Raw genomic sequence first — 14,946 nt, forward strand, 5'->3', positions numbered from 1 at the left:
ATGACTACAGAAAACAGTACTCAAAAAAAAAAGCAATTTATTTTAATAACTTTTTGTCATATTTCAGAAATTGAATTTTGATCGAAATTTGTTCATCTGAAAATCAAGGAAAATACAGTTCTGAAATAAGAAAGCATTTCCCATTGGGGATTTTAATGACTCTAGACTGGATGAGACCAGTTGACACTATTGTCTTATCTGATGCTATTTTGCTTGTTGCTAAGGAGGCGTGAAGGGTTAACGACCTATAAATCATTGAGCAAACACCTATGCTTGACCTCAGGTGGTGACGTTCTGCGAAACAAACATACTCTTCAAGTGTTTGATTTGACTTTAAATTCAATGGATTAAAAGTTCTAAGCTCCTCTTGTCTATTGCGCCGTTTGGGATCTTTTAGTTAAATTGAGAATAACATGGCCTCCAAAAAATGTGAATGTCCTCAGACCGGCACGCCGGGTTTGCTGTTCATTTCCACTTGTGGTCACCCCAACAACCCAGTGTATGCGTAACCCTTGGGTTAACCTGTACTTTGCCTGTACAATATTTACATCGGAATTATACCAAAGGATGTATTAGTACAGTGACAGACATGGATTCGATATCATTTGGGTACGTTGCACGTGAACAAGGCAACGCACGTTACCCGGTACTATGGTATGGTGATGTAATAAAAAAACAAATCACTGCGGGGTCAAATCGTCCGACTCAACATGATGAAATTCTTTTGTCAGTTTACATTAGCGGGAAATATAAAAAAGGAAATACAATATTAGCTCTATTCCGTACTAGCGCATGTGTTTTGTGTAAATATCTGTCTTCAAAATAAATAATATTTTCAATAAGTCAGTATACAACAAATATAATTTTGGGTTAAGTGGAATGTTCCTTAGTTTTCGAAGACTTACTTTGAGAGCTTGCCGATAACTTAACGATAGCTATCCATTTTGGTGAGGGATCTGCTGTCTATGGTGATGCGCTTCTAATAGAGTGAATAAGGCATTGTTTATGAATAGTTAAGATTGTGTGACAATACTAGTACTCCAACCGATCACCTGCAGCATAGCTGTTATATGTTGTCATGCAATTAAGACTGACAGAGTTCAAATCCCACCTGTAATAATGCCAGTGCTCAAAAAAAAAAAAAAAAGAGGTTTATATCTATATGTGTCTGTCTGTTCCACTACTAATATCTTAAGAACCATATGTTGTTTTTTGATGGAACTTTCAATTTTTGGCTTTTCTACTGATATCGCACGTACTAATCATCACAATTCAATGAAACGTGATCCATAGGCGCTCTAGGACAATGCACAGACCTGATTAGTTTTAGTTACCTAAAAAATTATTTCCTAATTTGCAAGTTCTAATCACATTTCAGTGAAACATGAAACTTGGTACATATATATGGTCTGTGACATTGTGCAAAACTTATTAGTTTTACATTAAAATATGTGCATATTAATTACTGATTTGCATAATTATTAGTTTTTGACTCCCATGTGCGAAGCACATAATGGGAGTCTTTGCAGTTAGTGTGTCTGTGTGTGTATGTGTGTATGTGTGTATGTGTGTCCGACTGTTCCACTGCTATCTCAAGAACCATACATCGGTTTTTGATGAAACTTGGTGCATATATGCTCTGGGCCAATGCACAGATTTGATTAGGTTTTGGTAAAAATCCATGCTCGTTAATTACCTAATTTGCATGATAATTAGCTAATTTTTAGCTGTTCTATGACTGTTCCACTGATATCTAAAGAACCACTCATTGGATTTTGATGAAACTTGGTACATAGATGCTCTGAACATATGCGCAGATTTGATTAGTTTTTGGTAAAAATCCGTGCATACTAATTACCTAATTTGCATGTTAATTAGCTGATTTTTAGCTGTTCCATGATTGTTCCACTGATATCTAAACAACCACTCATTGGATTTTGATGAAACTTGGTACATAGATGCTCTGAACATATGCGCAGATTTGATTAGTTTTTGGTAAAAATCCGTGCATATTAATTACCTAATTTGCATGATAATTAGCTAATTTTTAGCTGTTCCATGATTGTTCCACTGATATCTAAACAACCACTCATTGGATTTTGATGAAACTTTGTACATACATGCTCTGAACTAATGCTAGGTTTTGATTAGTTTTTGATAATAATCCGTGGATACTAATTACCTAATTTGCATAATGATTAGTCAATTTTCGTTTTTTCCTGTGATATCTCAAGTACTAATTATCACATTTCAATGAAACTTGGTACATAGATGTCATATGACACTGCACAGACCTGATAGTTTTTATGGTAATATCAGTTCATATTAATTACCTAATTTGCATAATTAATTAATTTTCAGCATTTGATATAAGTACTAATCATCACATTTCAATGAAACTTGGTACATAGATGTCATATGACACTGCACAGACCTGATAGTTTTTATGGTAATATCAGTACATATTAATTACCTAATTTGCATAATTAATTAATTTTCAGCATTTGATATAAGTACTGATCATGACATTTCAATGAAACTTGGTACATAGATGTCATATGACACTGCACAGACCTGATAGTTTTTATGGTAATATCAGTACATATTAATTACCTAATTTGCATAATTAATTAATTTTCAGCATTTGAGATAAGTAGTGAGCATTACATTTCAATGAAACTTGGTACTTACATACTCAAGGACTATGCAGAGATTGATTGTTTTCGGTAAATATTTGTGCATATTAATCATCTAATTTGCATAATTAGTTAATTTTCAGCTTTTCCAGGGGTATTTCAAGTACTAATCATCGCATTTCAATGAAACTTGGTACATAGATCCTTTAGGACTATGCAGAGACCTGATTAGTTTTAGGGTAAATAATTGTGCATATTAATTACCTAATTTGCATAATTTTTAGCTTTTCTACTGATATCTAAAGTACTAATCATCACATTTCAATGAATCTAGAATTATGCAGACCCAATTAGTTTCTGGTAAATATTTGTGCATATTAATCACCTAATTTGCATAATTAACCAACTTTCACACTGATATCTCAGGTACTATACATCACATATCAATGAATGTACATGGATGCTGTAGGACAATAGACAGACCTGAATATTTGTGGGTTTAAATCTGTACATATTAATTACCTAATTTGCATAATTAACCAATTTTAAGCTTTCACACTAATATCTAAAGTACTAATTATTCCATTTCAATGAAACTTAGTACAAAGATGCTCTAGGACAATGTACAAACCTAATTAGTTTGGGGTAAAAATCTGTTCTTATTAATTCCCTAATAAGCATAATAATTCATAATTTTTTGGTCCTAATCACATTTCAATTAAACTTGGAAACATAGATTTTCTGTTACATTGCGCAGACCTCATTAGTTTTACACTCAAATCTGGTCATATTAATTTTCTGATTTGCATAATTAGTTTTCAGCTAAGTAATTTCGAATTATATTTAATGTGTCTCCAATACTCTCAGCACATGGGAGTTCTTTCTAAGCTTTCTTTGATTAGCTTTTCCATCAATATCGTATTTCAATGAATCTTGGTACATAAATGTGACAATCTGATCACTTACAAACAAAGATGGCAGCTTCAAATGTTGCGCAACAAGTACAAAAAGAAGATTTCAAAACTCTTGTTCATACTTAATTACCACTGGGGGAGCACATTGGATGGCGGGAAAATTAATGCTTATTAACCCAAATGTGGCAAGCGTCACCTTTAAAAACAAATAATAATCTGCCGAGTATCACCCTTAAAAACAAATAATAACCTGTCGAGCATCACCCTTAAAAACAAATAATAACCTGTCGAGTATCACCCTTGAAAACAAATAATAACCTGTCGAGAATCACCCTTAAAAACAAATAATTACCTGTTGAGCATCACCCTTAAAAACAAATAATAATCTGTCAAGCATCACCCTAAGAAAACAAATAATTACCTGTTGAGAATCACCTTTAAAAACAAATAATTACCTGTTGAGCATCACCCTTAAAAACAAATAATTATCTGTTGAGCATCACCTTTAAAAACAAATAATTACCCGTCAAGAATCACCCTTAGAAACAAATAATTACCTGTTGAGCATCACCCTTAAAAACAAATAATTATCTGTTGAGTATCACCCTTAAAAACAAATAATTACCTGTTGAGCATCACCCTTAGAAACAAATAATTACCTGGCGAGAATCACCCTTAAAAACAAATAATTTCCTGTTGAGCATCACCCTTAAAAACAAATAATAATCTGTCTATCATCACCCTTAGAAACAAATAATTACCTGTCAGGCATCACCCTTAAAAAAAAATAATAACCTGTCAAGCATCACCCTTAAAAACAAATAATTAACTGTTGAGCATCACCCTTAAAAACAAATAATTACCTGTTGAGCATCACCCTTCAAAACAAATAATTACCTGTCAAGCATCACCCTTAGAAACAAATAATTACCTGTTGAGTATCACCCTTAAAAACAAATAATTACCTGTTGAGCATCACCCTTAAAAACAAATAATTACCTGTTGAGAATCACCTTTAAAAACAAATAATTACCTGTTGAGCATCACCCTTAAAAACAAATAATTACCAGTTGAGCATCACCCTTAAAAACAAATAATAATCTGTCAAGCATCACCCTTAGAAACAAATAATTACCTGTTGAGCATCACCCTTAAAAACAAATAATTATCTGTTGAGTATCACCCTTAAAAACAAATAATTACCTGTTGAGCATCACCCTTAGAAACAAATAATTACCTGTCGAGAATCACCCTTAAAAACAAATAATTACCTGTTGAGCATCACCCTTAAAAACAAATAATTACCTGTTGAGCCATCACCCTTAAAAACAAATAATTACCTGTTGAGCATCACCCTTAGAAACAAATAATAACTTGTTGAGCATCACCCTTAGAAACAAATAATAACCTGTCGAGAATCACCCTTGAAAACAAATAATTACCTATTAAGCATCACCCTTAAAAACAAATAATAACCTGTCGAGCATCATCCTTAAAAACAAATAATAACCTGTCGAGCATCACCCTTAGAAACAAATAATTACCTGTTGAGCATCACCCTTAGAAACAAATAATAACCTGTCAAGCATCATCCTAAGAAAACAAATACCACCTGTCAGGCATCACCCTTAAATACAAATAATAACCTGTTGAGAATCCCTTTTAAAAACAAATAATTATCTGTTGAGCATCACTCTTAAAAACAAATAATTACCTGTTGAGCATCACCCTTAAAAACAAATAATTACCTGTTGAGCATCATTCTTAGAAACAAATAATTACCTGTTGAGTATCACCCTTAAAAACAAATAATTACCTGTTGAGCATCATTCTTAGAAACAAATAATTACCTGTTGAGCATCATTCTTAGAAACAAATAATTACCTGTTGAGAATCACCTTTAAAAACAAATAATTACCTGTCAGGCATCACCCTTAAAAACAAATAATTATCTGTTGAGCATCACCTTTAAAAACAAATAATTACCTGTCAAGAATCACCCTTAGAAACAAATAATTACCTGTTGAGCATCACCCTTAAAAACAAATAATTATCTGTTGAGTATCACCCTTAAAAACAAATAATTACCTGTTGAGCATCACCCTTAGAAACAAATAATTACCTGGCGAGAATCACCCTTAAAAACAAATAATTACCTGTTGAGCATCACCCTTAAAAACAAATAATAATCTGTCTATCATCACCCTTAGAAACAAATAATAACTTGTTGAGCATCACCCTTAAAAACAAATAATAACCTGTCAAGCATCACCCTTAAAAACAAATAATTAACTGTTGAGCATCACCCTTAAAAACAAATAATTACCTGTTGAGCATCACCCTTAAAAACAAATAATTACCTGTCAAGCATCACCCTTAGAAACAAATAATTACCTGTTGAGTATCACCCTTAAAAACAAATAATTACCTGTTGAGCATCACCCTTAAAAACAAATAATTACCTGTTGAGAATCACCTTTAAAAACAAATAATTACCTGTTGAGCATCACCCTTAAAAACAAATAATTACCAGTTGAGCATCACCCTTAAAAACAAATAATAATCTGTCAAGCATCACCCTTAGAAACAAATAATTACCTGTTGAGCATCACCCTTAAAATCAAATAATTATCTGTTGAGTATCACCCTTAAAAACAAATAATTACCTGTTGAGCATCACCCTTAGAAACAAATAATTACCTGTCGAGAATCACCCTTAAAAACAAATAATTACCTGTTGAGCATCACCCTTAAAAACAAATAATTACCTGTTGAGCATCACCCTTAAAAACAAATAATTACCTGTTGAGCATCACCCTTAGAAACAAATAATAACTTGTTGAGCATCACCCTTAGAAACAAATAATAACTTGTTGAGCATCACCCTTAGAAACAAATAATAACCTGTCGAGAATCACCCTTAGAAACAAATAATAACCTGTCAAGCATCACCCTTAAAAACAAATAATTACCTGTTGAGCATCACCCTTAAAAACAAATAATAACCTGTCGAGCATCACCCTTAAAAACAAATAATAACCTGTCGAGCATCATCCTTAAAAACAAATAATAACCTGTCGAGCATCACCCTTAGAAACAAATAATTACCTGTTGAGCATCACCCTTAGAAACAAATAATAACCTGTCAAGCATCACCCTAAGAAAAACAAATACCACCTGTAGGGCATCACCCTTAAAAACAAATAATAACCTGTTGAGAATCCCTTTTAAAAACAAATAATTATCTGTTGAGCATCACCCTTAGAAACAAATAATTACCTGTTGAGCATCACCCTTAAAAACAAATAGTTACCTGTTGAGCATCATTCTTAGAAACAAATAATTACCTGTTGAGTATCACCCTTAAAAACAAATAATTACCTGTTGAGCATCATTCTTAGAAACAAATAATTACCTGTTGAGCATCATTCTTAGAAACAAATAATTACCTGTTGAGAATCACCTTTAAAAACAAATAATTACCTGTCAGGCATCACCCTTAAAAACAAATAATTATCTGTTGAGCATCACCTTTAAAAACAAATAATTACCTGTCAAGAATCACCCTTAGAAACAAATAATTACCTGTTGAGCATCACCCTTAAAAACAAATAATTATCTGTTGAGTATCACCCTTAAAAACAAATAATTACCTGTTGAGCATCACCCTTAGAAACAAATAATTACCTGGCGAGAATCACCCTTAAAAACAAATAATTACCTGTTGAGCATCACCCTTAAAAACAAATAATAATCTGTCTAGCATCACCCTTAGAAACAAATAATAACTTGTTGAGCATCACCCTTAAAAACAAATAATAACCTGTCAAGCATCACCCTTAAAAACAAATAATTAACTGTTGAGCATCACCCTTAAAAACAAATAATTACCTGTTGAGCATCACCCTTAAAAACAAATAATTACCTGTTGAGCATCACCCTTAAAAACAAATAATTACCTGTCAAGTATCACCCTTAGAAACAAATAATTACCTGTTGAGTATCACCCTTAAAAATAAATAATTACCTGTTGAGCATCACCCTTAGAAACAAATAATTACCTGTTGAGAATCACCTTTAAAAACAAATAATTACCTGTTGAGCATCACCCTTAAAAACAAATAATTACCTGTTGAGCATCACCTTTAAAAACAAATAATTACCTGTTGAGCATCACCCTTAAAAACAAATAATTACCTGTTGAGCATCACCCTTAAAAACAAATAATAATCTGTCAAGCATCACCCTTAGAAACAAATAATTACCTGTTGAGCATCACCCTTAAAAACAAATAATTATCTGTTGAGTATCACCCTTAAAAACAAATAATTACCTGTTGAGCATCACCCTTAAAAACAAATAATTACCTGTTGAGCATCACCCTTAAAAACAAATAATTACCTGTTGAGCATCACCCTTAAAAACAAATAATTACCTGTTGAGCATCACCCTTAGAAACAAATAATAACTTGTTGAGCATCACCCTTAGAAACAAATAATAACTTGTTGAGCATCACCCTTAGAAACAAATAATAACTTGTTGAGCATCACCCTTAGAAACAAATAATAACCTGTCGAGAATCACCCTTAAAAACAAATAATTACCTATTAAGCATCACCCTTAAAAACAAATAATAACCTGTCGAGCATCACCCTTAAAAACAAATAATAACCTGTCGAGCATCATCCTTAAAAACAAATAATAACCTGTTGAGCATCACCCTTAGAAACAAATAATTACCTGTTGAGCATCACCCTTAGAATCAAATAATAACCTGTCAAGCATCACCCTAAGAAAACAAATACCACCTGTCGGGCATCACCCTTAAAAACAAATAATAACCTGTTGAGAATCCCTTTTAAAAACAAATAATTATCTGTTGAGCATCACCCTTAAAAACAAATAATTACCTGTTGAGCATCACCCTTAAAAACAAATAATTACCTGTTGAGCATCATTCTTAGAAACAAATAATTACCTGTTGAGAATCACCTTTAAAAACAAATAATTACCTGTCAGGCATCACCCTTAAAAACAAATAATTATCTGTTGAGCATCACCTTTAAAAACAAATAATTACCTGTCAAGAATCACCCTTAGAAACAAATAATTACCTGTTGAGCATCACCCTTAAAAACAAATAATTATCTGTTGAGTATCACCCTTAAAAACAAATAATTACCTGTTGAGCATCACCCTTAAAAACAAATAATTACCTGTTGAGCATCATTCTTAGAAACAAATAGTTACCTGTTGAGTATCACCCTTAAAAACAAATAATTACCTGTTGAGCATCATTCTTAGAAACAAATAATTACCTGTTGAGCATCATTCTTAGAAACAAATAATTACCTGTTGAGAATCACCTTTAAAAACAAATAATTACCTGTCAGGCATCACCCATAAAAACAAATAATTATCTGTTGAGCATCACCTTTACAAACAAATAATTACCTGTCAAGAATCACCCTTAGAAACAAATAATTACCTGTTGAGCATCACCCTTAAAAACAAATAATTATCTGTTGAGTATCACCCTTAAAAACAAATAATTACCTGTTGAGCATCACCCTTAGAAACAAATAATTACCTGTTGAGCATCACCCTTAAAAACAAATAATAACCTGTCAAGCATCACCCTTAAAAACAAATAATAATGACTGTATTGGCTCTGATTGAAGTTGGGCAATACATCAGGTATACCATGTAAGTCAAGGTCAGATAATGACAGTTAGAAGATTAATGACTCACTAAAAAGCCCCCATTGCTACAAAGTGTAGGAATGCAAGCAAGAACTTACCATTATTTTATAGGGGCATAGGGTTCACTTGAGTGGGCATAGAAGGAATTCATTATTTATTTATGAAACATACAAATGGCTTGAAATATATAATGGTGGTTAAAATAAAGTAGATCTTGTCCTGACAACAATCCCATTCTATAATAATTTTTTTTTATTGTCTTGTAGTTTTTAGTGACTTTACAGCTATACTTTCCAAAGTCAATAAATAAATGTATATAATCTCCAAAAAAAGTTCAAATTTGTTAGGAAAAATCATTGTTTCCATGGAAACAAGTACCGGTAGTTCGTTTTCTTCTACAGCTGCTACAATCTGTAAACTGTCAAAAAAGAAATCAAAGAATGTTAGGTTTGAGAAAAAGTTTTTTGTTTTTTTTGGAAATGCTGGGACAACAAGCAATTTTGTTGTTTAAATTCCTGCAGAAAAGTATCCATTCATTTTGCAATAAATTGTACTCTCAGACAGTATAAGGATATTGGGAAACACCGTCCTATTTTCAAGAAAATGATGATTGTATTTTAGTGGATAGTGGCCATTTTGTCGGTATTATAATGCTTTTACCATAGGTTCCTATGGCAGAGATATTATATGACATATCTTAAATTGTTGTCTGGTACCATAGTAATTATATATTGCATTTGATAGAATACTTAAATAAATTTTAAAAATCAGGGTTTTTAAAAAGTTAAAAGTTAAAAAGTGTTCTATGGAATTGTTCTAAAATTAGCAATTTTGAAAAAAATATTAGCACAAGTTTCTCAAAATACGTCACTGTAACACACAAAAGAAGGCTATTTCATGATGCCATGAGACAATAGCTCCATGATTTTACATAATAAACCAATGAACATTGTCATGTGATTTATGCCAACTTTCTCAAAAATTATGAATAGTCTTCTATCTAAAGAATATCTACATTACCTTTTGCTAAGCGGAATCAAGGATGATGCTTAAAAACACCTCTAATTTAGATAAGGGGAAGTTGTGCATTGATAGAAAAGCTTTGTTGCAAAATCAAATATTTCTGGATCTTGCAACAGTGCCACCAACAGCCAATTTGAGCAAAATGTCAGCCTGTATTAAATTTTTTAAATTGATTTTTTTGGTTTTTACTTTAACAATTTTGCTATTTTTGTTCCAATCTTCTGAAGGAAAGTGCAGACTATAAATGACTATTTTGTGAATTTTCGATGAAAAGAGGGAACAGATGGAGAAAAAGTTTAAGCATTCAATTTTGGATTTGACATGCGTGAATTTAAGCTGGATGCAACACAAACACAAATTTTCAAGATGAATCAAGTATTCAAGATGGTGATCGTGCAGTAGTCTCCATGACGATCAGACTGTATTGTGCCAAGAGACATGAAAGATAATGACAGTAAAATGAAACAACAATTGGCAAATCTTGAAAAAAAAAATCAGGGGGGTTGTAAATTAAAAAAAAAAAACTTGTTGTATTATTTATATTACATATATAATTAAACCTTTCTCTGATACATACGTGTATAGAGTACGTGAATCATATGTGCATGGAGATTTAAATCTCTTCTAATCGCTGTTGAAAATGCCGCCCAGCTTGACGATTCAACAGTAATTTGACAGCTGCAAGTCTTAAAATGCTGTTAAGGCCGTGCTATGTCATGACATGTAATAAAAATGTCAGCGGGGGAGTGACAGACAGACAGATTCATGCTTGAATTAAACGTTAAAGCACGACTGTTCCCATCCTGACGTGGGTTCCATGTGGCATATTGGTATACAAAAATACAACAGGAAACTTAAACACACACTGTGCAATTTCTGTAGTCGCTCTGCACAATCAACACTCAACGTCATTCCATCGAATTATCTCCTAATTAAAATGTATATACAGTCTAATTTAATTAAAATACTGTGAAATACTTTATTTTCGCTGGAATTAATTTTCGCTGAAAAAGCTTTTGGGTTTTTTGTATGGAATTTATTTTCACTGTTTTTTGATGAGTTGAATGTGAGACATAGGAAAAAAAGTATATTCGCTGGATTTTATTTTCACTGAAGCATTCCTACAGCGAAAATAAATTCTAAGCGGAAATAAAGTATTCTACAGTACCTAACCAGCTTGAAAGGCAGGGTCTATGTAGTTTTGTGTCTGAAATTTTCAACTTATACTACACAAATTTCAAATTAAATTAGTTTTTATAGATTTCATTTTTTCCATTTTTGACAGCATGCCTCCTTCATAACTGAAATTACTTTTTGCATATCTGTCATTTGCATTTTTATTTGGTTTATATATTTTACTGAAATCACAAAGGTGTTTTGTTTTCTTTTTTGCATCATGAAAAATTCGTAAATGAGATTTCCTCAAAAAGATACTGACTGTTTTTTTGGATATCATCTTGCTTGTTACCATGGCAAATGATGAGCATATCCTTGTCAATAAACGTCCTTCTGGTATTAGCTAGTTTCCATGACAATCCACCAGTCTGGTATACTAGTGATGCTGCATCTATTTCCGTGTGTAATAATTACTCAACCATCAACCTCATATGTACCCACAAAATGTATTGCCATGGCGATAACTTAATATTGTATACAATGCCAGCCCTCAGGAGGGTGAATTTAATTTCTATTAATTTGAACGGACTTATTCATCACAGATTATCATCAGTGATGAGGTTTTGCTTTGTTCAGTCGTATACATCTGTCTAATTAACCCTACGGGATGCCCATACTGAATCACCGGCCGTTTCTTATAGAAAAATTTCATCAAGGAACAAGTATTCATCAGACAGTAGTGCGGTCGTTCACATCGGTAGTCTCAATGAATGCTCTCACGATGAGCTGTTGTTGTTGACTTCGCGGTGAATTTCTGACGCTGGATAAATATCCTTGATTTCATTGTCGCGATTTATTAATTTGTTTGCTATTATCGTTTGTGTGTTTCGAAAATGGATGTGCCCTGTGCGAAATCACAAGCTACAGCTGATTTCCTGAGACGAGTAAGTGCCTTCTTTGTGTTGTCATCGTCTTCAATGCCTGACATGTTGATGGCATATTCGTAACGGGTGAATAGAAACATGCCTATATAGCAGTTTATTGATATTTATCCTATAATAACGGCGACGTTATAATCACAATTTTAATTTCAAAATTATTACATAATTATTCATATTTTTTTTTTATGAAATATATTTGAAACAGTTTCCATGTTAACCTTTTCACCACCAATTTCGCTTTTTTCATCAAAAATTCACAAAATAGTCTTGTTTATAGTCTGTACTTTCCTTCAGAAGATTGGGACAAAAAAAAGATAAATTTGTCGAGTAAAAACAGAAAATAGACTCAAATTTTGTCTCTTGGCTACAAAATTAGGTTTCATTTCCAGAAATATTGAAGAATATAAGAAATAAGTGCAGAATATATTGGGCTGGAAAGTCTGGGGGTGAAAAGGTTAAAAAAATCAAATTTAAAATTGACTTCATATGATTATTGAAATGAAACCATTCAATCATAATTAACTTTTTTTTTTCAAAAGTCCTAATTCCAATGATAATTTTCCCTTGTAAATCTAAATAATTTCCCAACAAATGAAAAATTATGCTCATTATAGAATTTTCAAAAGTGTTACGCCGTTAATCAGATTACTTTAGTGAATTTCCGTTGACGCTCTCGCGGATGAACAAATTATCATTTTTCGCAACCAGTGACCTTTAATGATGCAACAAGCTGATTAGAAAGATATTTCGCTATTCGTTAAAGACAATTTTGATGATAATCATCTTTCTGTGATTGAATCGTGCCATTACGGCTGCTTGTCATGTTCGTCAACAGACGTTACATATTGTTATGAACAGAACGGCGGGGAATTCAGATTGACTCTTTGTTTGCAGAATGATAACATTTGCAGAGGAGATAATTTGGCAACTGTCGTTTATAGTTTCTGTAAAATTTTACGGAAATTATGGTCATATTGTCAATTGTAGGAAAGATTTCACATGATTATTTTGTAAATTGTTATCAGTCATATAATTCATCAAATGTCTTCTTTCATTTCAGGTACAAAATGGGTTTGATCCAATCAAATTCAAGGCTGCTAATATGAAAAAGGTTAGTATAATTCTATTTTTATTTTTTTTGGCGAGTGCAACTTCTCAATTTTTTCGCCACCAGATTTTCCCGCCCAAATTTTTCTGCATTTTTTTTTTTTTTTTCAATGTTTCTGGAAATGAATGAGCTCTAATTTTAGAGCCAACAGACAAAATTTGAGTCAATTTTCAGTTTTTACTAAAAAATTGGCTATTTTTGTCTCAATCTTCTGAAAGAAAGTGCAGACTATAAATGGGACTATTTTGGTGAAGAAGTTAAAGATGTATTGTCAGCAAACAATTGTTAAGTAGTACGTGTACTGTAATATATACAACAGCTATAGTATTTGCAAAACAGTAGCTGCATGATTGTCACAGAGCAGTTTTGTTAGTTTAGTTGTGAATGAATTTTCACCATCTTAGGGTATCACTAAGTCAACAAATCATACACAGGATTCCCTGTTTGACGATCTGTTAGATGGGCTATATTACAAAACAAATTTTTGTGAATTTCGCCAGAATACAAAAAACCTAACTGGGGTTCACCAATCTTTGGCGTAACAACTAACATGATCGCTTATTAATGAACAACCTGTGTATAAAGACCACCTGTCTATAGTGACCACTTTTAGGCAGTCCCAAGGCATAACGTATAAGCATCCTGTGTATAAAGACCACCTGTCTATAGTGACCACCTTTAGGCAGTTCTAAGGTATAACATATAAGCATCCTGTGTATAAAGACCACCTGTCTATAGTGACCACCTTTAGGCAGTTCTAAGGTATAACATATAAGCATCCTGTGTATAAAGACCACCTGTCTATAGTGACTACTTTTAGGCAGTTCCAAGACATAACGTACAAGCATCCTGTGTATAAAGACCACCTGTCTATAGTGACCACTTTTAGGCAGTTCTAAGGTATAACATATAAGCATCCTGTGTATAAAACCACCTGTCTATAGTGACCACCTTTAGGCAGTTCTAAGGTATAACATATAAGCATCCTGTGTATAAAACCACCTGTCTATAGTGACCACCTTTAGGCAGTTCTAAGGTATAACATATAAGCATCCTGTGTATAAAGACCATCTGTCTATAGTGACCACTTTTAGGCAGTCCAAAGGTATAATAACGTATAACACCTGTGTATAAAGACCACCTGTCTATAGTGACCACTTTTAGGCAGTTCCAAGACATAACGTATAAGCATCCTGTGTATAAAGACCATCTGTCTATAGTGACCACTTTTAGGCAGTTCAAAGGTATAATAACATATAAGCAACCTGTGTATAAAGACTACCTGTCTATAGTGACCACTTTTAGGCAGTTCAAAGGTATAATAATGTATAACACCTGTGTATAAAGACCACCTGTCTATAGTGACTACTTTTAGGCAGTTCCAAGACATAACGTATAAGCACCCTGTGTATAAAGACTACCTGTCTATAGTGACCACTTTTAGGCAGTTCCAAGACATAACGTATAAGCATCCTGTGTATAAAGACCATCTGTCTATAGTGACC

The 14,946-nt window shown here is 32.7% G+C and overlaps 1 protein-coding gene across 1 annotated transcript in view; it reads left to right on the plus strand.

Moving 5' to 3' along the window:
• Positions 1-14,946, plus strand: part of LOC102805039 (uncharacterized) — a 33,461-nt gene that overhangs the window by 14,319 nt on the left and 4,196 nt on the right. The window contains exon 2 of the mRNA XM_006825480.3: positions 13,394-13,444. Coding sequence (XP_006825543.2) covers positions 13,394-13,444 — 51 coding nt within the window. The remainder of the gene's footprint in view (positions 1-13,393; positions 13,445-14,946) is intronic.

The sequence above is a fragment of the Saccoglossus kowalevskii genome, chromosome 14, assembly GCF_978046115.1.
Source record: "Saccoglossus kowalevskii chromosome 14, keSacKowa6.1, whole genome shotgun sequence".
In the NCBI taxonomy this organism is placed as follows: domain Eukaryota; kingdom Metazoa; phylum Hemichordata; class Enteropneusta; family Harrimaniidae; genus Saccoglossus; species Saccoglossus kowalevskii.